At 42.2% G+C, this 23,474-nt stretch overlaps 1 protein-coding gene across 4 annotated transcripts in view; it reads left to right on the top strand.

Annotated features, from left to right (window-relative positions):
* The first annotated feature begins 1,633 nt into the window (after nucleotides 1-1,633).
* scn1lab (sodium channel, voltage-gated, type I like, alpha b) overlaps nucleotides 1,634-23,474 on the top strand; it is a 33,357-nt gene continuing 11,516 nt past the window's right edge. The window contains exons 1-17 of one of the 4 annotated variants that reach the window (XM_065951913.1): nucleotides 1,634-1,808; nucleotides 6,976-7,295; nucleotides 7,800-7,918; nucleotides 8,218-8,307; nucleotides 8,744-8,872; nucleotides 9,679-9,770; nucleotides 10,825-11,118; nucleotides 12,223-12,286; nucleotides 13,752-13,893; nucleotides 14,362-14,568; nucleotides 16,088-16,366; nucleotides 17,005-17,346; nucleotides 18,156-18,288; nucleotides 18,384-18,622; nucleotides 18,714-18,887; nucleotides 19,256-19,612; nucleotides 19,975-20,502. In XM_065951913.1, coding sequence (XP_065807985.1) covers nucleotides 7,029-7,295; nucleotides 7,800-7,918; nucleotides 8,218-8,307; nucleotides 8,744-8,872; nucleotides 9,679-9,770; nucleotides 10,825-11,118; nucleotides 12,223-12,286; nucleotides 13,752-13,893; nucleotides 14,362-14,568; nucleotides 16,088-16,366; nucleotides 17,005-17,346; nucleotides 18,156-18,288; nucleotides 18,384-18,622; nucleotides 18,714-18,887; nucleotides 19,256-19,612; nucleotides 19,975-20,502 — 3,456 coding nt within the window. In that variant the 5' untranslated portion in view covers nucleotides 1,634-1,808; nucleotides 6,976-7,028. Of the gene's footprint in view, nucleotides 1,809-2,874; nucleotides 3,087-6,975; nucleotides 7,296-7,799; nucleotides 7,919-8,217; nucleotides 8,308-8,743; nucleotides 8,873-9,339; nucleotides 9,432-9,678; nucleotides 9,771-10,824; nucleotides 11,119-12,222; nucleotides 12,287-13,751; nucleotides 13,894-14,361; nucleotides 14,569-16,087; nucleotides 16,367-17,004; nucleotides 17,347-18,155; nucleotides 18,289-18,383; nucleotides 18,623-18,713; nucleotides 18,888-19,255; nucleotides 19,613-19,974; nucleotides 20,503-23,474 lie in introns of those variants that run through there. The other 3 variants (XM_065951915.1, XM_020644945.3, XM_065951914.1) reach the window with 3 other exon arrangements.

Raw genomic sequence — 23,474 nt, 5'->3', positions numbered from 1 at the left:
GGATATCAGACTTTATGATTTCATGGGATGAAAACAATGTAACAAGTGTGTCTAAAGGAGTTGTCACTTGTGTTCACATTAAGTGAAACAGTGTGCACCCATGTGTCAGATGGACATGCTAAATGCAGCTGAAGGGTGTGTCCACTTTTCCTTTTTTGGACTCTGTTGACTCTGTGAGGAATGTCAGACATTCAGAGGAGGGAATTGAAAGGCAAAGCTAGGGACAAAATAACCCACTGAGACCTTGCATCCATTCACTTAGATTAATCACCTGTTAGGAGGCTGCTAAGAAGACGGTATTTACATTTTTATCATCTCCTGTCTGCTTTTTAGCAGCTTGATAGTTGACATTGTTTGAGGTTTAAATTAGGAACTCAACCTAAGTCTTTCAAATGTGAGGGACAAATGATGGGGCTTGAAAATTGAAGTGGGTATTACAATCATATCAAACTTTTTTATTTTGGTCAGTTATCTTGACATGGAGAAGTGAAACCACATGCAACCATGTGAGAGTGTCATGCAACATGGAGCTGAAGGGTGTGTCTCTCTCAGCTGACTGACCCTGCAGGGATGGAGTTTCCCTTTTTTAATTTCCCAAACAGAATCTACCTATTGAAATCACACAACAATGCACTTTAATTCAAGATCATTGTTTGTCCACCTTTGTCAAACCAGTCCTATTCATTTAGGTCTCATCCTATTCATTTTACTCTCAACTACAGAGGAAAACAAACTTCGTCTCTTAATGAAGTTATTATGTAACCAAGTTGGGCTGTAATGACGCAGACTGTCCAGCAGGTGGCATAAATTCACAAGAGAAATGAAAGGCGACTGATGTTTAAGCTTATATCTCGACCCCAACGTGGTTACAACGTGACACCTTCCTGACACCTCTGTCTCCACCCCACTCTCAGCTAAATCGTTAATAGTCTATAAATTACACTTTTGAAGATAAAATAGCTGTAACTGCAGTCTTTAACCCTTTGACACCAACCATGGTCTACAACAAGTTGGCAATATGTTAAAAACAATAATAATTTAAAAAAAAATGATAGGCCTTTTAACTTTATTGTTCTTTTATTAATGATAATAGAGAATGCATTTATTTTATGCATGATTCAGCAGGACGTTAAATTGGCAAAATGTGATTCAATAACGATGATAAATGATTATATAAAAAATAGCTTCAATCATAAACTTTCTTTTGATATTGTTCACCTAAAAAAAAATAAAAAAAACAGCTAGGCTATATGCAAGTAAAATAAGGTTCTGTTAGATATAAGGCAACTTTTAGGTCTGACAGAGGAAACTAAGACAAGAACATTGATTTATGTGATGCCTTTATGTAAAGGGAAATCATCTACCAAAACAAATGTGAACCACACATTGGCCAAAATTAAAATGGCATAGCCCCAAAACGTATTCATAAGCAGCACAATAATTTGACATTATTTTCGTCACTTCTGACATCACATAACAACAGGTTGCCGTTGCTCTGACTTTGATATTTTCTAGAAGTGTACACTCAGGCCATCTTGCGACAGTCACAGCTTTGAGGACATTCATTCCCCAGTCTGTGATGCTCAACCAACCGGAAGCGCGGATTGATTTCTCCACGACGAGCAAGGGCGGCGAAACATCAAAGGAGCGCTTATTAAATGATAATCCACCAAACCTCGGATTCAAGAAACGAAGACAAGCGGTTTTAAAAACCTCAAATTGACAGGCTATCCGCTTAAATAAAGGATTATTCTTTCGGAGATGGGGTCTACCTTCAGGGTCCCCACCTGCTGGGCACCGTAATGGTGGTGAGTAGATCTTTATAGAAATGTTCTCAGCCTTTTGTGACCCTGCAAGTTACTTCAGCTGTGGAAAAGTTAGCTTCAAAATTGGACTGACACAATAGAGGTTACCCTGTAGCTATTTAGTGTGTGGACAGAAAACACGGAACACGTAGGGCTATTAATGTTGTGAATGATTTTTCTTAATTATTAAGGTATTCTTCCGCTAATTGTGCAGGTGATAGATCTATACGTTCGGTGTAACATGTAATTCTTGCCGCTCTCCTTCTGAAATATTTTTGAATCACGAAGAAATATGATATTGACTTAAGAGAAGCTGTCCCTGCTGGTGTGACGACCTGGCGTGTCATAGTCAGTTATAGCAAGGTGGAGGCTTATTCATCTCTCCGTGTCACAAAAATAACATGGTCGAAAATATCCTCCACGTCGTGACAAAAAAAAAAAAAAAAGGCTACGAAAACATTATCAAGCTCCCTACTTACTGGGAGGAAAAGCCCCATGCAGCAACAGGCCCCTTTGGTGTGAAAATGTCTCCCATATATGCATAATAAGAGATGCATTGGGGAAGAGGGGGGGGGGGGGGGGGGGTGGCAACATGTGAAGAGGTTTCTGTCATTGCCTTTAAAAGCCACCGACCGAAGTGACAGGGAAAACAAAAGGGTCTATTTCTATTTTCGGTTGCTCTCTGTGTAGGTGGAATGATTGCAAGCAATAGACACATCTGGTAAGGACACGCCCAGACTCATTCAGACCCATTCATGGTAAACCTTTAACAGCAAGCTGAGCTGAATATCCTACACTTTGTTTCTTAACAAATACAATAAGACATTGACCCGTGTACCGTGTTGTAGAGAATATGAACGTTTGGAGAGTAAAAGTTTAATATCAACAGAGATTAATGATTAAAGAACTGCTTGGAGCCGTTTCAACCACAGTTCACGGACCCCAGGTGGCCCCCGGACCCTAGTTTTGGCAGCACTGGTTTCCAGGGCATTTTGATGGGTGGCTGAAGCGATTGAAAGCATCAACCTCGGTCGCGCTCTCACCAGCGTCTTCGCCTTTCTGGTTATTTCTGTCTTGTTTGGGTGTCGCCGTAATGCCGGTGGCATTTCTTCAGAGGAGGTGGGGGAGTCAATATGGCTGCGGCTAATTCGCCAAGCTTTCGTCCGTGGCAAATTCAGAAAGTGTCGTTTTTCGGAGTCCTGGAGATAACGAGGAGGCATCATCAACATGGCGACAGCTGCTGCGGCACCCTCGTCTCCTTTTGAAACCGCGACAATTAAGGTATCGTCTGAAACGCGCCCTCTCTTTATTTATTATTTTATTTGAATGAGCCTTAAACTCTTATAACAAGCACGTACCCGTCTCTCTGTTGCTCTGGACTGTAAGTAAAATCAAAACAATGGTCGTGAAATATAAAAGGGTACTATAGAAATGTCTGCTACCTTTAGCCTGTAACAGGTAAACGTCCTTTAAGTGCTTAAATTCCGCGATAAACTCGCTCTAGAATCGCCAGCATACTTGAAAATAACATACATTAGGCTATTTGTTGCTAAATATAGGCCTACTTAGAAAATGACTCATAAGTATTAACATTTTTCCATGTTTTCCTGTTGCTGTCTTCCTTTCAGTACCATGGATAGCAGCGCCCTTTTGACACCACGTCCGCTGACATTTTAGTCATTCAGATAAAAAAGTGTGTAGATTCAGCGAGTAGAGAGCAAATGTACAGCTCAAGAACACTCCAGAGATACTGCACTCTGTTGTTTGACAAAATGTGTCATACAATGAGACAGGTTTCCACTTGTTTGTTTGTTCTTTGGAGCAGCTGCTCGCTCTCTGTTTAGCACCATGGACAGAGAAACATCTGTGCAAGCGTTTCACTCAAGGGCACTTAAAGGAGGCATTATTGCTGTGGTGATGCCAATATGACAAGTGCCCTATAAAGGATGGATCTGCCGATTCCCATTGCTCGAGGTTAATTGGAAACAGCTGTAGTTTTTGAGAGTTAGATAATTTTGCTTTGTGCTCCCCTAGACACATTCCTTGCTGAGCCTTGGTGATTAAATACAAACACTAAGACACATTTCTACTTTAATAAGTAATAACTTTGGAAGATACATACAGACTGCTGTATCAGACTGCTAAAGCCTCAACACAAAGATTTGGGCATATAATATTAATTTCTAATAAGTCTTTATCAGAATGCTAAAGCCTCAACACAAAGATTTGGGCATATAATATTAATTTCTAAAGGTTTTAGGCATGGAAAAAAGTCACAGATTATTGATTTAGCAGCTTTTACACTCACTTAGACCCTTTTTTTTTACTGATATGACTTTATCAGTCAAGGTACTTAGAATATCGATTTAATATTGTAATGTATAATGTGGAAACACAGCATGCTTTACCAGGTAGACGAGAAAGTTATCTGCATTCTGTCACTTATTAGTAAGAATATATGTTGACGCCAACAAATCTGTGACAGACTCATTTCCGTTGATTATATTGGCTTATTGATATAACTGTCAGGCTTCAACAGATAACTTGAAATATCCAGTTGATTTTTTTTTTAATCCATGTGCTTTACTGAAAGCTGTCTATGTGTGAACAAGATTACTTCTGATTCTTAGACCTTATGATTCCTTCTAGTGCCAGCACACACAAGGGCAGAAATGTCTGCTGCCCCTGCATGTTTTCAGTCTGTCATATTATATTTGACTCCATTGCTAGCTGGGCTCAGAGGTGGTTGTGGATGATACACTTCGATTAGGCCTCACAACAACCCCCCACCACCACCACTACCACTACCACCACCAACAAGCATATCGTGCCACACCAGCTGTCGGGCCACATGTCACAACACTGGGTCCCGGGGCAGTCTTTGAGACACAAGCAGATGTGTTCTACGAGATGCCCCTATGAGAGAGGTTGTTTTTAATTCCCATTTTATGCCTGATGAGTTCTTAGAAACCCAACATTTACTGGCTTCTGTGGCTTTCTAATAAGCCTCCACTCCAGTAATAATGGATGCGGTGCTTGGCTAATCAATGTTTAGGAGCCATTTAACTTGCATTTACCTCTCATTTTATTCTGAGAAAAGTTTGAAGTTAAACATTTTATTCTGTTTATCATGGCATAATAATACATTGTTGTTTTTGGGACAAAGACTTGTTATACTGTATAGATTTGAAAATTTCCCAGTGGTGTTAATTGTTGAACAAGTAGGCCAATTTGGATTAAGTTGTTTGTCCATTTAAGGACTGGATAACATTCAAAACTGTTATCTCAATGTTGACAAAACTGTCTTCATTTTTCTCACTATTTCATCAGCATTTTTTAAATAATTACGTTGCCATTTGTTGCTGCTGTTTGATGGGAAAGCTAAAGAGAGACAGAAGATGCAGGAGCAAGAGCTGGGATGACATGCAGCAAAGGCCACAGTGAGATGGAATGTCTCCAAAGGGCACTGCTGTCCATGGGACTGAAAGGTAGACCATTAAAGTGAGGGGATTCTTTTTTTTTTTTATTACCCTTTCTGACTCCAGTCTGTTCCTGTATTCACGCTAAGCTAGGCTAACCACCAGACGGCTTTTACATTTATCATGCAGACAAAAAGGTAAAAGTTAAAAGTCCTCTTGTAACTCAATCAGATATGTGTATCATATCATTCTGGGTTAAATGTTTATTGACATTTGAAATAGATGTTTTTGGGGGGTTTTTTGGTTTATTTTTGGACTTTTTGTGCCTTTAATGGAGAGATAGGACAGTGGATAGAGTCGGAAACCAGGGAGAGAAAGTGGGGAGCGACATGCGGGAGGGAGGCCACAGGCGGGATGCGAACCCGGGCCGCCCGCTTGAGACGACAGCCTCAATACATGGGGCACGCGCCCTAACTATTGCCCTTGAAATAGATGTTTGATTTTTGAGTACATTGGCAACATTTGTGGTTTAGAGATGAAATGAAAGGTTGTGGCTTATGTAGATTAAAACACCTAGCGTTACCATGTTTGGGAAATGATTAGGGATATACGCGTGAAGTCGACTAAATGGTTGAATGACATTCCCATTGTTAGTCAGCACGAGAACTACTAGTAGGTTAAAAAAAAAAAGGGATTCATCATTTTATATCTTGGCCGTCAATGCCGGTCAAATGTCCCGCTCAAACTGCAAAACAGCCACTAGCCAGAGCTGTAGCTCAGGTTAATGGGTCTGCTCTCCCTGCTCTACTACCCGGATGTAAGCAAGCACAGTGAACTGATAGCACCTTGTCGGAGCAGTGCAGTTTGGCAGTATTTTAATGTAGAAAATTTTGATCAAAATGTATGTAGGCTGGGCCAGGTTAAACTGGCATATCGACCAAGTGGAGCAACGTGCAAGCTGCAGGGAGGATCGAAGGCTGGCCGTGCTGGCACTACTACGATAGCCTGTTAGCCACTGTCAATTAGACTGTCTTCAAATTTATTAATTTTTTACCATTAGGCTATTCTGTTATTCTAAATTTAATTTCAGTTTTACTAATAGTCACCTAAGAACATCCCTAGAAATTATACTGTTGTCTAGATTTTCTTTTGGGTCCCAATCAGATGCAGGTTAAATGTTCAAAAGAGCTTAAAAATAACTCGTACTCTCTGCCATTGCTTTTTGGAATAGCTACAAAATAGTTCAGTCAGTCTCTGTTCCTCCATTTTTGGTAGAAAGACACATCACTTTGAGTGTCTGCCAGAGGGGGGGACTCTCCTGTTTTCTGGGCTTGTACGGAGTCCCATGAGGAACAGGATCCACCAGACTGCAGAGCTGATAACAGCTCACTAGGGTTTTTATTAAGGAAGGCCTTGTTTTTGTGCTTTCCCATTATTTCCTATGGGAACAGGATGGGCTTGTGGGTGTGAGGGTTGTCAGGTGGTTTTCATGGGAAATCTGGGGTTGCTGCTAAAGAGAAAAAACAATAATTACATTATCCACAAAAGATTTGTCGAAAACAGTCTATTTTTTAGTAATTAGAGGCTTTAAAGCAATTCATTATGCACTAAAAAGGGAAGAACTTCCTCTAGTTCTCTGGAAACTACTTTGGAGAGATTGTTTTCCCTCTAGACAGCCTTGTGTTTGTCTCTTTCTCATGCTGACTGTGTCCGGGGGCCCCTGACAACTTCCCCTCCTCTTTTCATTGCAGCTCTCTGCCCCAGCTGAGGCCCTCGCTGCCCTCTGAAGGAGCAGGATGACAAGATGGCACACCTGCTTGTACCGCCCGGACCTGACAGCTTCCGCCCCTTCATCCCCGAGTCGCTTGCCGCCATCGAGAGGGGCATCGCCGAAGAGGAGGCTCGGAGACCACGGGCGGAGCGCCGCAACGACAGCAACGATGAGAATGGGCCCAAGCCCAACAGCGACCTGGAGGCGGGGAAGTCTCTCCCCTTCATCTACGGGGACACCCCTCCATGCCTGGTGTCCACCCCTCTGGAGGACCTGGACCCCTACTACAGCAATCAGAAGGTGGGTCACAGTTTTTAATCATTTCAATCCATTTTAAAGCAAGCTATGAACTAAACTCAGGTGAATTAAATTCACGGAAAATTGAAAAACCTTTGTGCATTTCAAAGGTATATTACAGCATGATTTCACCTTAGATGTAAACAGAGTGCCATCATTAACATTTAACATTGATTGCTGTCAGCCAAGTCAGAGCCTTCAAAGCACGGGCCAACTGAAGTGTTACACGCTAATCCGAGCTGATGTGCCAGGTGAGCTGCGGAGCCAACATGCCCTGGCTGGCATACAACTCTTCCAGCTACATTATAATAACCACAGACCTGAGAAGAGGCCACTTTAGCTTTAACTAACGATACATTCACATAGAAGGGTGTCATGAGCAGCTACCATATTGTCTCTCACACATAAAGGTTTAAGAAAGGACAGTTTATGTCTCCCCTGGGGGCTACATCCCTAACAGGGATAATAAAAAGTGTTCTAACAAATGTTCTCTTGTTTCTCTTTCAGACCTTCATAGTATTGAATCGCGGGAAGACAATCTTCCGTTTCAACGCCACTCCTGCCTTGTACATCTTAAACCCCTTCAACCCTCTGAGGAGGGTAGCTATTAGAGTTTTAGTACACTCATATCCTTTCACAGTGTGCGGCGGACACAGCTTGATTTGGATTTAAGGGTTTACCAGACAAGAGGAGGATTGAAATGTGCTGATTATGAAGACTTAACGTCGTTATTGGTTCAGACTCTCGATGTAGACGTACACCAGGCTTTACAGCTCCTGAATGATTGAGGAAATTAAGGACTAAATGTAATATACAGACTGTTTTTTTATATTTAATTTAGAAATAAGGAAGTGTTAGTTTTGATGTGTAATGACAGAAAATTTAAAATAGAAATGTTCTGTGTATTCCTTGACTTTCTCTCTACGATGTTCAGCATGTTGATCATGTTCACCATCCTGACCAACTGTGCTTTCATGACCCTCAGTCATCCCCCAGAATGGGCAAAGAATGTAGAGTAAGTCACACTTTTTTCTCTTATTCTGTTCCGTAAAAATATACATTTTGTACAAGGGTCTAATACCCTTAAACTCAGCCAAATGTGTAATAAAAAACAAATCATACACACTCTCAAAATGCACGACCTAAATGTATTTTAGTGTATCTGATGTTCCTTATGGAGAAATGTATGACAATCTGCTTGGAAAACTAAGAAAAAGACACATTTTACTCATTTACCACTCTGAGGACATGTCTGAGAAGCCAAACTTTTCCTTTTCCGGGACAATTCTCAACATTCAATCTAGAAAATCCGATAAAGCTAGTCTGACACCTTGCCTCTGAGCAATAGAGCAGTAAACCAACACAATTATCTCTCCCTGTGTGACGTTTCCTCCTCTAACCTCTAACCACACTTCCTCTCCTCACCTCCTTTTTTTTTTTTTTTTAACCAGGTACACATTCACAGGGATTTACACCTTTGAGTCTCTTATAAAGATCCTGGCCAGGGGCTTCTGCGTGGGGAAGTTCACTTTCCTTCGGGATCCGTGGAACTGGCTGGATTTCAGTGTTATCCTTATGGCGTAAGTAACAGAGTTAGGCTCAGCTTAACGTGATCTGGCGTAGATGAAGAGGAGCCAAATGCTTTTAATGCTAATCAGGCCGGCAGCTTATTACTGAATGTGAGGAGAGGAGCGGCGGGATAATCTGAGGCTTATGGCCAAAGTCTCAACTCTAGTCTGTTTTAATGGGTGTAAGCCCCTAAAGCATGGGGTTTTTCGGCCCATATTTGTTCCATGCTTCAATTACTTGAGCTACTTGTCTTCTAACTCCAAAAAAAAAGCCTTCAGCATTAGGTTACACAGTGAGTTAAAGTTGTTGTTTTATGCTCATAATGTAGCATTTGTTGAAAAATACAATGATGTTTGTCTGAAAGATTCCTGTATTCAGAAATGCTGTTGTAAGAGGTGGTTTTATTCCTCAGATGTGTGTCTCTCTACACGTTTCATGGATATCTGTCTGTGTAGTAACTGTGCATTTGATCCTGCAGGTATATAACAGAGTTTGTAAACCTAGGCAATGTTTCAGCTCTGCGCACGTTCAGAGTATTGCGAGCTTTGAAAACTATCTCAGTTATACCAGGTAAGGCCGCCCGCGCCTGCTGCCAGCCCTCCTGCCATTTGTCCTCTGTGCGTGACCGTTTGCCGTCCCCTCCTCTCCCCCTCCCCCTCCCCTTCCCCTTCCTATCCAAATCCTTTTGTCTTGTCCTTTAATGTGTGTGGGTGCCTGATCTGTGTGCGTGCGTGTATGCTCTTTCCGAACTCCCAATTCCCACCCCTCCCTCCTCCTCCTCCTCCTCCTCCTCCTCCTCCCTTCCCTTCCCTTACAGATATGTCACAGAGTTTGTGGACCTGGGCAATGTCTCAGCACTGCGAACCTTCAGGGTTCTGCGAGCCCTGAAAACAATATCAGTCATCCCAGGTGAGAGAGCCATCCAGGCCCGTAGAGTTAATGAAATGCTAACGGCTAACTGGCTAACATCCCAGCACATCTCACTGTAGCTAAGCCTGATGACGCCCGTCGCCGTCCTATCATGCTGCCTTCGTCCCAAGGCCAGTAAAAGCTGGAATCTGGCTCCAATCTGCACAGATTGACAGGATTCGTAGCTTTTAGATGCATCCTTTAAGGCAGAATTCCTTTTGGTTGAAATCTATTCTTGCCTTGGGAGACTTGAGTAGATTTTGTGCACTATTTGTTTTTTTCCTTTTTGCATGAGACATTGCAAAAGCCTATTTTTCAGGTGGCAAGCACATGTGTGTAGGGTTCCTCCTTACCTTGTTTTCCTGTGCATGTCTTGTTCAATGTTGTGTGTTTTTTGGAGAGTTTGTGATATGTTGAGTGGTGGTCGGGTAACACTAACACTTAGACATCACAATTACAAAAACTAACATGAAGGTCATCCAGGTAAAGTCATCATTGACTATTCATTGAAAAGGATCATCTTTTTCAAAAACTTATTTTACTGTATTTTAGTTGTAGTTGTATTTTATGAGAGTAATGTGGCTGGCCAATCACTGCAATCAAACACAGTCCAATTTATGAGGCACCTCGCCACTCAATCCTCATGTTCATAGTGGCGTTCCCATAGGGATAGAAACAGCATGTGTTCTTGAATATGCCCATGTTGACCTTCTGCACTTGACTTAGTTGTAGGTGCTGGTCTGTATTAAAAAAAACTCAGCTTAGCTATTTTAGAAGCAAGTTAACATAAGGTTACACACACAAAGTAATCATTTGCAATGAAATGAAAGGCCTGAGAAACAAAGTTTTCTCTTGTGCACGATTAGCGGTGATCTGTGTTAGTGAGTTCCTGTATGAAAGCTAACAATTCATACAAGACACTTCCTACAGATCCCCTGGCTGCCTGTTCCTGTTAGCTCTTATTAGTAGCTTCTTCTTTTATCAAGCTTGTGGCTGTAACTAGCTAACAGTATTTATTCTGCGATGTCCCCATCCCAACCCCTCCCCCGTCTAGGCTTGAAGACCATCGTCGGCGCTCTGATCCAGTCGGTCAAAAAGCTATCGGACGTCATGATCCTCACCGTGTTCTGCCTCAGCGTCTTCGCCCTCATCGGCCTGCAGCTCTTCATGGGTAACCTGAGGCAGAAGTGCGTGCGTGTGCCGATCATCAGCAACGCCACCAACAGCAGCAACACCACCGACGATGACTTCCCGTTTTACAACATCAGCATGATGGCGATCAACACCACGTTTGTGCAGAACTCGACGGAGAATGCCTTCAACTGGACGGAGTACATCAGCGATGAGAGTAAGAGGAGCGTGAAAGTGTGGGGGTTAAACGGGGTCAGGTTAGCGTCCGAAGCAGACGGCATGAGTCAGATACTTGAAGCTTTACATGCAGAGGTGGGTAAGGGTGGTGGTGGTGGTGGTAGAGTGGGGGAGGTCAGACATGTTGGCCTGCTGTCTTGATAAGGAGTGACAGCGATGGCTGCGAGCCTGGCACACGCTCTATAACAAGGGCTGGTGGGGGAATGTGGTAAATGTGGCAGATAATCTCAACAACAATGATAGCCTCCTCTTTTACCCCCTCGCTACCCGCCATCTGTGTGGCATGAGCAGCCCTAAGTGCAATCTGAGGGTGAATCACTGACCGTCAGCAGAATATGGAGGAGACGTATAGCAGCTACATGACAAGCTGATGCCAGAGAGAGGAGAAGAAAGGATTGAGACAGAGATGATGTATATTGGAGAGAAGTTATTAAATCAGGCATTTAATTGTATCAATGACTCTGTTTGTCTGGCAGCCTGTGTAAAAGAATATAGCTATGTTGACGTCATCTACTGGTTTGTCATCTACCTACCATAAAGCTACGAATGAGCATGGTGCGTTCAGGAATCTTTGACTCATTCATCTATTCATGATCAGCTATGTATGATCACCAAAATAAGACAAACACTTGCGGACATTGCTCAGCTATTTCTGGGGGTGTTTAATTACTTGCTGTTACTTTTTCCTTCAGTGCAATACGAAATGTTTTCCTGGTTAATGACCAATGTTTGTACACTCCTTTTACAATGCAATGTTAAATGTCAAATTCAAAAAACAGCAAACATAGGTTTGAGAGAAAACTAAACAAAAAGTGCGAGGGGCCAGAGTAGACGTGACTGCCTCAAAACTGCTTATTGCAACAGTCACAAAAAGGATGACTAACACAGTGGGGTTTCAAAACAAAAAGAGCAAATCTCCACCTTCCTCTCTCAACATTGCAAACACAAACACTGAAGAGAACCCGGCAGTGTGCATACTGTTCTTCTGTCCCCTCATCGTTTCTTTCTGCTTCTTCATATCTGCTGTTTCACACCTGTGATGTTGCTTACACTTACACCGTACTCTGTGTCCTCTCTCCTCTAGACAATTACTATTACCTCCCCGGCCGTAGGGATGCTCTGCTCTGCGGGAATGGAAGTGGCGCCGGGTAAGGCTTGACATGTTTTATTTATGTGGCCAATTAAACCCACCACAAAGCTGAGCATAGACAATTAGTGCTGACACTCGCCACCATGTTGAGGCCTCACAGGCATCTAAACTGCTGGTTGACTATGGGTGCATTTCATTTAATGTGTTTTGGAAATGATAACAACCTTTTTGTTTAACCACTTATCATCCTGCAACATAAACAGGATTTGAAAGGTTAAGTCAAAAGGTCACAGGACTTGCTATAACTCTAACATGGGACTGTATACCACGGCTGCATTCCAATTACCCACAAGCACCTCACCTCCTTTTGCATGCTATTGGACTGCATGTTGTGCCCCGTCTTTTTTAGTGGGGTGGAGAAGTGGTCGTCAAGTAGCCCTCCACATGGCCCTTCAAATGATTTTTTTAAGCAGACTTGTAGAACTAAATTCCCGGAATGCTTTGTTAAAAAATGCAGTTACAAATGGCTACAGGTGTGGGAAAAAGTGAACGCAGGCGTGAAAAAAATCATGCAAAAAATAACAAAGTATGTTAAAAAATGTCTTATATAGTCGTCGTTTCAAATAGATGCAGGGGAACATGTGTGAGTATTATTAGAAGCATTTCAGAATAAATGCACTCCATGATGCAAATACAAGTTTTATGACAAAAAATATCATCCATACTTATTTTTAAATGTCAAATGATGAGTCTTTGAAAAAGGCAGTCTGGGCATGCTGCTGTTAATCCTCTACACTGACACCTAGCTGCTGGCAGGGGTGACATATAAAATAATTAAATACAAGGAATCAATCTTTTCTCTGATGCTTCTGTAGGTCATATAGAGACATCAGTATTAATCTCAGTCTGTTTCATGCTCATTCTTAAAACTACTTACAGGAACTTTAATATGTTCTTTCCATATAGCATGTAGCATGTAGCATGTAACAGTTGAAAGGTACGCCAAGTGATGCACAATTTCCTAGCTGGGGATTACAACCCCTACCCCTTGTTGTAAAGTTTGAAAGGGCCATTACACTTATATAAACTCTCTAAAAATGGGGTTAGGACATAGGGATGGAATTGGGCATCAGATTTAAGTTATAAACCAGGACCTGGACGATTAGCCTTTAAAATGTGCTACAAGGTGACTAATGAAAATACAAACACAATGAATGACACACTGTCATCCTGGTGATCTAAAAATCAGGGACAAAACGACATCATGTTGCTGATTTAGACCAAGAATGGTCTTTTCTATTTCAGTCAGTAGAACTCATGTGTAATTAAAGATGACGCAGAGCTAGCTATTTAGTGGTTGTACTTGATTAAAACACCTCAGTCATAACTGTAACTTCTGGAGGCTGAGAGGCGTCCAGTAGGCTGACTGAAATGTCCAATGTTCCCGGAGATAACACAGCTTATTATTATTATATTTTGAGTTAACCACTGAGTCAGTAAAATCCAACTTTTTGTCCCTACAGGCTGTGTCCAGAGGGCTTTGTTTGTCTCAAAGCTGGCCGCAATCCAGACTACGGCTACACCAGCTTCGACACCTTCAGCTGGGCCTTCCTCTCCCTGTTTCGACTCATGACCCAGGACTTCTGGGAAAACCTGTACCAGCAGGTTGGTCAAACATTATGTGCTTGTCTTTTAAGTATATTTATAATCTGTTTACAAAGGTTAGTAACAGTGATCCATATCGAACATCAACTCTTTATACTTCAGATTTAATTTGTTGACATTAAGCATGAAATGAAAACGGTGTATTTTATAATAAAAGCTTTTTTTTTTAACCTTTAGTCAGTGATTTGATCCAGGAGCAAACATTCCCTGTCAGTTAGAAAAGGGGTCTTTCAAAAGGGTGCGCCGTTCTGTAATTATAGACTGAGTCTGTTATGTAAGCTTTTGTTGTGTTTTGTTTGGTACTGCAGCACTACAATGCAGCAATTTCACATATGCAAAGTCACCAAACAATGTGAACACTGAATATTGTCTGACTTTGAGTACAAACCACTCTCCTGCATGGTTGATGTTCTCATTAAATTCCTAACAACATTGTGTTCTCCACTGCTGCTTTTCTCGTCCCGTCAGACATTGCGCGCGGCTGGAAAACCCTACATGATCTTCTTCGTCCTTGTCATCTTCCTGGGCTCCTTCTACCTGGTCAACCTGATCCTGGCCGTGGTAGCCATGGCATATGACGAGCAGAACCAGGCCACCATCGAGGAGGCTCAGCAGAAGGAGGAGGAGTTCCAGGCCATGCTGGAGCAGCTGAAGAGGCAGCAGGAGGAGGCACAGGCAGGAACATTCATCTCCTTCTGTTTGAAGTTAGAATTCACTAGTCTGCATCAGAATCATCTTCTCAAACTACATTTTGGAACAATTTGTAGGAAGAAAGCGGTTCATTGACAAGTAAATTTAAGGATTTTTGTATCTTGCGAGAATCTATATATGCAAGGGAGGGGGGGGGGCGGGGGGGGCGCGCGGGAGTCCCCCTCTCTTGCTCCCTCAGGGTCTTTGGCCAACTTAACAAAAAGCAAAGAAACAGGGAGTGCGTGTTAAATGCAGGATAAATATAGTTCTTTTCAGCTGTGACTGTTTGCTTAATTATCGGCATGTCTGTGTCTAAGCCAACCACACAATAGGTTTAAGGCTTGTGACGACAAAGGTAGACAGTCTATGTCTGTTCTACACATCAAACACATAGGCGAGTGCAAATCGTTCTCAGTCATTGTCACATGAACTCTGCAACTGTCATCTTACACAGGAAATTGGAAATATTAGATTCAGCAGTGTAAATGAAAACTAGGCAAAACAAGGGGACGAACAAAGTAATTGAAAGTCACAGTTACAGAGGTTTCTTGTGTTCCTGTGGAATAGCCCCAACAATCTGATGGAATATAATTAAAAGATTTGTGATGGCTTAGTAATATGTGCATGGTTGTTTTTAACAACGAGCAATCAGAATCCACACATTAAACAACCCTAATGCATAAAATCCTAGCTTTTTTGTATGCCTAGCTCACCATTATTAAACAGTTTCATTTATTTGAGCAGTATAGATGTGTGCTTGGAAAAACGGTTGAGAGTAAGTATTATATATAGACTGTTAATATACATAAAAATGTGTATAATAGTTCAAGATCATGCACAGGCTATATTTCCCTTTTCCTTCTGGATTTCAGATGTAAATACCCCATCATCCTATCTCATAAGAAGAGGTCGTGTCCTTTACTTGTGTTTCACCCCTACTCTTTATTTCAATAGCTGCCGGGCTTAACACCGTCTTATCAGGCTCGTGCACATTTGGACCGTTGTTTGTTGGTGCAGTGGTTGCCATGGCAGGCAGTTAAATTCTCTGTATGATTACACTGTTGTATGTTTTGTGGGAATCTTTGAGAGTCAGTTTTTATTTGGCAATGATGCATTTCCGCAAGATATTATAACACACTTAAGTGGAAAAATGAAAACTCTAATATGAAGCAGTATGTCTTTATACTGTATGTGTGGTGGTCATTTATATTCTGAAGGGCCTCTTTTTTTTAATACACACTGATTAGGTGCCTGGCTTCTAAGAGTACAATTCCCTACTTATTTACAAAACAAAAAGTTGTGCTCTTACTTGATGTGTATTAAAAATGCAAGAATTTTGTTTTGTTTTGGTTTGCATGAAAACATTCAGACGTCCATTTTTAGAAGGTGTCTAAGGCTTATTCTGCTGCTGCCAGCCTCTCTCCTCCGCTCCAGTCCACCAAAGCCTTTGAGACAGGCGCTGGGTCGCCATGACAACTGTGTTTGTGCTCCTATTGGTTGGCAGGTTGCCGCGGTAGCAGCCACAGAGAGTGGAGAATACAGCGGTAGAGGGGGCCCCACCTCAGAGTCTTCCTCGGGGACGTCAAAGCTGAGTTCGAAAAGTGCAAAGGAGCGACGCAACAGGCGGAAGAAGAGGAAGCAGAGGGAGGAAGAGGAGGAGAGGGGGGTCCGGGACAAGTTCCACAAGTCTGAGTCTGAGGGCAGCATCAAAAGATCCAGCTTCCGCTTCTCAATCGATGCCAACAGGCTGTCTTATGAGAAGAGATGCTCCTCACCCAACCAGGTGGACACTTCCTGATGCTAAGAATGTACATGATCCATGTGGCTCACACCAAACTGATGTTTATCTTAAATTTAAACATGTCACAAGCATGCCAATAAGAAAATATAGAACATTTAAAATAAACAGCGATGAAATAAGACTTAGTTTGAGCCTGAACCATTTTATTATAATTTAAAGTTTTGTCATTTAATGGAAAAGTTCAGCATTGTCTTCAACTTCCCCTTGTTTCTGGTACTTGCTAGGCTAGGCTAAGCTAACTGGCTGCTAACTGTGGCATCATATTTAGCTTACTGAAATAAATTCAAAATGAACAACAGGAATCAGGCTTCACCATTACAATCCCAGTAATTTTTTGTGTGACTTAACTTTTAAATAAAGCTGTTGATCATCAGCACAAGTGATCACAAGTCACATTTGGAGAAATGCTTCTTCTTCCTGTTTTGCCTTTCCTCATTTTTGTTCCGCTAGCGCCTCATTACTCACCACCATGTCAACAAAATTCCTGTCCTTTACCTACAACCACCAACCCCTAAATATTGTGTTTCCAGTGTCTCTTCTCTAACCTTTCAGGCTTCCCTCTGATATCGTTGGCTTTACTCCTTCCATTAACCCTTTCTCATCTTCTTTCTATGTATCAGTCTCTCCTCAGTATCCGTGGATCCCTTTTCTCACCTCGGAGGAACAGCCGTGCCAGCCTGTTCAGCTTTCGAGGCCGGGCGCGCGACATGGGCTCCGAGAACGACTTTGCAGATGACGAGCACAGCACCTTCGAGGAGAGCGACAGCCGACGAGGCTCCCTGTTCCTGCCGCGTCGACTAGAAAGACGCTGCAGCGCCGTCAGCCAGACCAGCCTCGGGGCGCCGCGGATCATGCTGCCAGCCAATGGCAAGATGCACTGCGCCGTAGACTGTAACGGTGTGGTTTCACTGGTCGGTGGAACTTCTGTAACAACCTCTCCTGTAGGTCTCCTGCTGCCTGAGGTGACTGTTGGTTTCATGCTTATTTTTTCCTTTTGCCTTCATTTTATTCCCATCACTTTGTTGTTATGTTGTTGCTTGATTAGTAATTTACGAGTTATTGTGGCATATATTCTTTCATCAATGATCAGTTAAGAGGAAATCATTTTCCCATGTGAAACAAATCTGTGCTGGGTTGCATGTTGACAGATTTGGTGTAAATGTTGGATCCTTAAAAAGGTAAGATCAGCAATGTTTCATAGTTTTTATTTGTGTCAACAGACCTCGGGAGAACATCATACCCAAAAACTCTTAAATTCATCTCTTAACAATTTATCACATTCTTGAGGGAGCTGATGTTCACAGCTCAAACCTGATTAGTTTAAACTTCAGGCTTAAATCTTTTTTCGGGCTGTTGGAGGAATGGAAATGTAATATCCAATGTCCCCAGGGGATGTATCCTCATGCCACATGGTAAAATGTCTTGACAAATATTGGATTGACAGCAATAACATTCAATAAAGCTGAAAAAGAAACAAAAAGATTCTTCACTGAGACTGAAATTCAAAAACAAGTTATATTACACAGAGAAACCAGATGCATCCAGCTTCATACACAAACAGAGTTCTTGTTGGTTTGAGCCTTTTCATGGGGTTTGTTGACATAAGAAAAATCCAAGATCTCACCATCTCATCCTTTTCAAGTGCTGCTCACGCTGCCTCACAGGTGTTTTCACATATTCAGCGAAGTTCTAAACATACACCGTGTGGTGCTTTCTCACACAATTTTGCATGATTTGTTTTGCTTTTTTCATGTTTTTCTTTTTTAAATAGGGGACAACGACAGATACTGAGTTTAAGAAACGCAGGTCAGGTTTTCGCAAGCCATCTATGGATTATTTAGACGAACCTGGGAGTAGGCCGAGAGCCATGAGTGTGGCCAGTATCCTCACCAACACCATGGAAGGTAAAGATCAGGTCATATATGTTAGTCCATTTCATTACATAAACCAACTGAATTGTTTTTGACATAATGGAATTTGGTAATTGTCCTTTTTTCAGAGCTTGAAGAATCGAGACAGAAGTGCCCCCCCTGCTGGTATCGTTTTGCCAACACCTGCCTGATCTGGGATTGTTGCCCGCAATGGCTGAAAATCAAAGGTGTTGTCTGCACCGTGGTCATGGATCCTTTTGTGGATCTTGCCATCACTATTTGCATCGTCCTCAACACCCTTTTCATGGCCATGGAGCATTACCCCATGACGACAGAATTCAATAACGTCCTCTCGGTTGGAAACCTGGTAAGTATTGTGCTGCTCAAGAATTTAAAATAAATCTCTTAATGCCCAATTAAGTGTGAAACGGATATATTTTGCCCCTGTTTGTCATTAGGTGTTCACAGGCATTTTCACAGCAGAGATGTGCTTCAAGATCATCGCCCTACATCCTTACTACTACTTCCAGGAGGGCTGGAACATCTTTGATGGCATCATAGTTAGCCTGAGTCTGATGGAGCTTGGCTTGGCCAACGTAGAAGGCCTGTCTGTGCTCAGGTCCTTCAGATTGGTAAGAGCACCGGGGGTGTACCATCATTTACCTGCTCTTAAGATGGTTTGAAGTTGGGATATGCTTGTACCTCTAGGGTCACGACACAATGACTTTCTTAATAACACTGATGGCTTTAATGAGGTAATGATGTAATGAGAGTTTTTGTGCAGTACATGAAAGGCCCTACTGAGAGTTGCTGTGGCCTTTGGGTGGTCATGGAGCATGCCCCATGTACACCTCTGCCCTTTTCTGCAAGTAATCCCCCATTCTCTCCTCCCAGCATTTCCTGTCTCTCTTCAGCTCTCCTATCTAATGAAGGCGAAATATTCAATGTTTGACCAAAATCCAGGACATTAAACAATGTATTTACATTTCTTTTAAAACAGCTGAGGGTCTTCAAGCTAGCCAAGTCCTGGCCCACTTTAAATATGCTGATCAAGATCATCGGGAACTCGGTGGGTGCTCTGGGAAACTTGACTCTGGTGCTGGCCATCATCGTCTTCATCTTCGCTGTGGTGGGCATGCAGCTGTTTGGCAAGAGCTACAAGGAGTGTGTGTGCAAGATTTCCGATGAGTGTCAGCTGCCGCGCTGGCACATGCATGATTTCTTCCACTCCTTCCTCATTGTGTTCCGGGTGCTGTGCGGGGAGTGGATCGAGACGATGTGGGACTGCATGGAGGTGGCTGGACAGAGCATGTGCCTGATTGTCTTCATGATGGTCATGGTCATTGGAAACCTGGTGGTATGGGATGCTTTCTTTTCAATTCCTTTGTATGATTTGTAGAGGTATTCCAATACCAGTATAGATATTGGCGTGAATTGGCTAAAATGCTGTATTTCATATGCCATGTCAATGCATTGATTAGGAACCATAACCAGTTAGCTCTGTATTCAAATGTCTGCAGGTAGTTTCTTTTCCACCAGTATTTTGACATATTTTATTGCACTGGTATTGGACGGGTACTGGGTATTGTAGTTTGTCATAATGTAGCTTGGATTTTAAGTTTTCTACTCTTTTGTTGGTAAAACTGGTTATAAATTCAAGTTCTAAATTTCAATTCTTTCAATGAGGATTCACTTTCCTTGCCTTCCCCTTCTTCCCAGGTTCTAAATCTGTTCCTGGCTCTCTTACTGAGCTCATTCAGTGCTGACAACCTAGCAGCAACCGATGATGACAGTGAAATGAACAACCTGCAGATTGCCGTGGGCCGGATCCAGAGGGGCATCGCATTTATCAAATCCACCGTCCGACAGTTCCTCCGCAGCCTCTGCTTTGGTGGATCCGGTAAGGGCTCTGGTTTGGCAGAGGAGAGTAAACCCCTGGATGAACTTCACAGCAACGGCAAGGGCAACTGCATCTCCAACCACACATCAGTGGAGATCACCAAAGACTCCAGTGGGGTGTACATAACCGAGGGCAATGGACGGCCAGGAGGAGGGCTGGTGGTTGGGGTCGGTGTTGGTGTGGACACAACAGGGAATTACCAAATGGAGGAATGCGACTACATGTCATTTATTCATAACCCCAGCCTGACAGTCACTGTGCCTATCGCTGTTGGTGAGTCGGACTTTGAGAACGTGAACACAGAAGATTTCAGCAGCGACTCGTCAGATGTGGAGGGCAGCAAAGAGGTAAGATGAAAGACTGTTGTTTTCAAGAAAATCTTTTTAAGGGCGTACTCACACTAGGCAATCCATACCATGCCTTAACACGCTTCACCCCTAAAGTCCACTTCGTTTGAGTAGTGAAAGCGTTCCGATCCGTGCTTAAGCCCAGTACACTTCCTTAACCACGGGAACGCTTGGACAAGGTGTGCTTCGGCACGGTACAGTTCATGCACAAGCACAAGCACAGGTACACAACGTGGACAGCCTTCATTCAGGAGAAATCCCAGAGTGTTCTGACTGTATCTGACTAACATGACTCGAAATAAGCCAGTCAGTAAAGTAGCTCTCATGTTCTCTGTATTGTTCTCCAATGTGCGGACGCAGACTCGACCGCGCTCCCTTATTATTTTTTATTTTTTATTTTATTTTAATTTTATTTTATTTTATTTTATTTTTTATTTTTTTAGTCCGCCAGCATTGTAAACTAAGCAAACTTCATAATTATGTAAAGCTTTGCATGTGTCGTATAACGGCTTTATGTACAAGAAGTAACCGTGCTCAGGCCCCGTTAGTCCTGGAGCAGTGTGAGTGCAGGCCAGCGGGGGAATGGGGAAGGGGGACAATTGTGCTTAAGCACGGAACGGGACAACTTTGCTTGTGTGAGTGCGCCCTATGTCAGGTTATTTTGTTATTAATTAGCTCCTTTATATGCGTAAAAGTAAAAACCCAAAGCAAGTCTGCATATGTATGAAAATGTCCAGATTTGAAAAATAAGAATGACCTTTTTAGATTTTTTTCCAACATCAAGAAGTTTGAAAATAACATACATGCTTGTTTTCTTCATGTTGTGCTACTGAGGGAAACATTTATTGCTGAGTCATAGTGTTCGATAATGGTGTGTCAGCGACTGAATCAAGTGTTAAAAAATAGATATGAAACCAAATACTATAAATTGGCACAGAATTTACATGGAAGTCCTACTTAAAATGAGAAAAGGCTCCATTGCTTATTCTAACAGAAGAAATGTCTGGTTTAAGTGTTGCCAGGCTGTCACAGTATTGGGACTCTGCACCCTGGTGATGTCAACTTGACACTGTGGGTGTGGTGCCAATTCCCTGTGATTCAAAACAACCCTGGAGACTATTTGTAGCTTTGGCACCACATGCTCCATATCTGGACCAGGCTGTTATCTGTCACATCAATGCTCATCCTCACACCCTGCAGCCAGGGGAAGGTGTGTTGTATTAATTGAGCACACGATATTTGACATTTTTCCTTAACCAGTGTGTCACTGAGTGTAATCAAATGACAGATATTAGATGCTAACTTGATGAAAACTTTTGCATGTGGATTTTGAGTCATTGCCAGTATAAAAACAGTGTCCCGCTCTTTTGCATTGAATTGATAAAGAAATGTGCTTCCAGGGAGCTGAAGAGTAAAATCAAACTTGTATGCTAGCGTTTGGTATGTTTGACTCACTTTGTTTAACCCCGTTTGTTATTGCAGCTGTGTTACAGACGCTCTCAAGGTTTTCAATGAGAGGAGAATTGTAAGACCACTTTATTGTACCATAGCACCAACCATGAGGACTGCCTATGCCATTTACAGACAAACAACATATTTTTTCTCATACCTTCAACGGATTGCCCATTTTCGTTCTTTGCCTGGTCTGCCCTCCGCCCCCCCACTCCACTCTGCCCAACCTCCCCACCCTGCCCTGCCTTCTTTGCTTTTCATCCTCTCCTTCCCAATACAGCAGCACACTCAATGCTGTTATCCTTGGGTTTTCCCTTTACCCCCCTGCCCCAACCCTTTCATAACATATCTCCAAATATCAGGCTGCATTGCAGCTACAAACCATTAGGAATGAGCGACACCACCTTTCTTCATTGATAGTCAAACTCATCTAACATGATCTTTGCTTTTGATTTCATTGCTTGGTTTTGACTTGGTTTTGGGACTTGATTGTCATCCAACACTCCGAGCTTGAGAATGAAGGAAGAGTGGAGGTGGAGGAGGAAAGGAGAAAGAGAGAGAGAGATGGAATTGAAGAATGAATTTTGCTGTAGTTTGACAAAATTCATTTGTCTGGTTCATAGCCCATACATTCACACATGAAATACTTGAATGTACTTGTTTTCTGTGATACTCAAACAATAGTGGAATGATGAAAGATTTTCTAAATACTTGTTTGCTGGTAGGAAATTTTGAAAGACAAATGAATAATTTTAGATTCTTGCAGGGTGGCAATACAGATGACACATAGGTAGCACTTAGTATTGTACCAGATTTATTTATGATGATGCACTGAGTGATGCACTTAATTGTTCTTAATTTTCTGTAAAAACAATTTGATAAAATCTATATCCCAAATTACAGTGAGCTGCTATTATTGATACGTCCCCAATGACTAATTCTATGTCTGTGTTATCAATTTTTGTTCCACTGCAACTATCTTGTTAAAAAATACTCACTTGCCAACAAAATCTACCAACTAAAACTTTAATAGATTAAGAATAAAAGCCTCAGATAATTCACGTCCAGAAGATGCAAAATGGGTTTCTTGCTGAAGGAGAGAGAAAGAGAAACGAGCTGTAAACGCTCCTCCATAAAAAGATGCGATTAGGAGCAGCATGCTTCCATCATTCCCATGCCGTATTAGCTGGGTCCCACGGCAATCAGAGCTGCTGCACTGTCTAGGATGACATGTTCCTTCATCACTAGTCAGGCAAGTCAGACTTGAGACCACATAACACCATATTTGCCCTAAGAAAAACAGACAGGAAGCCCTAAAACTGCAAAAAAGTCACTATATGCAGATGATTTAGTGTACGTTACTTTAAATGCAAAGATCACTGCTTTTGACAAAAAAAGCACCAATATGCAGATGATATTGTAGTGTACTTGATCTTAAACGCCAAGATCAGTGCTTTTGAGGGTTTCTGATGAGCAAAATTTAGAGTTAGCAGAGTTACATAGTAAAACAAACTCGACAA

This window comes from Labrus bergylta, chromosome 24 (assembly GCF_963930695.1).
Source record: "Labrus bergylta chromosome 24, fLabBer1.1, whole genome shotgun sequence".
NCBI lineage: Eukaryota > Metazoa > Chordata > Actinopteri > Labriformes > Labridae > Labrus > Labrus bergylta.
The sequence above is the reverse complement of the archived record's forward strand: the minus strand, read 5'-3'. Positions and strand labels throughout refer to the sequence as shown.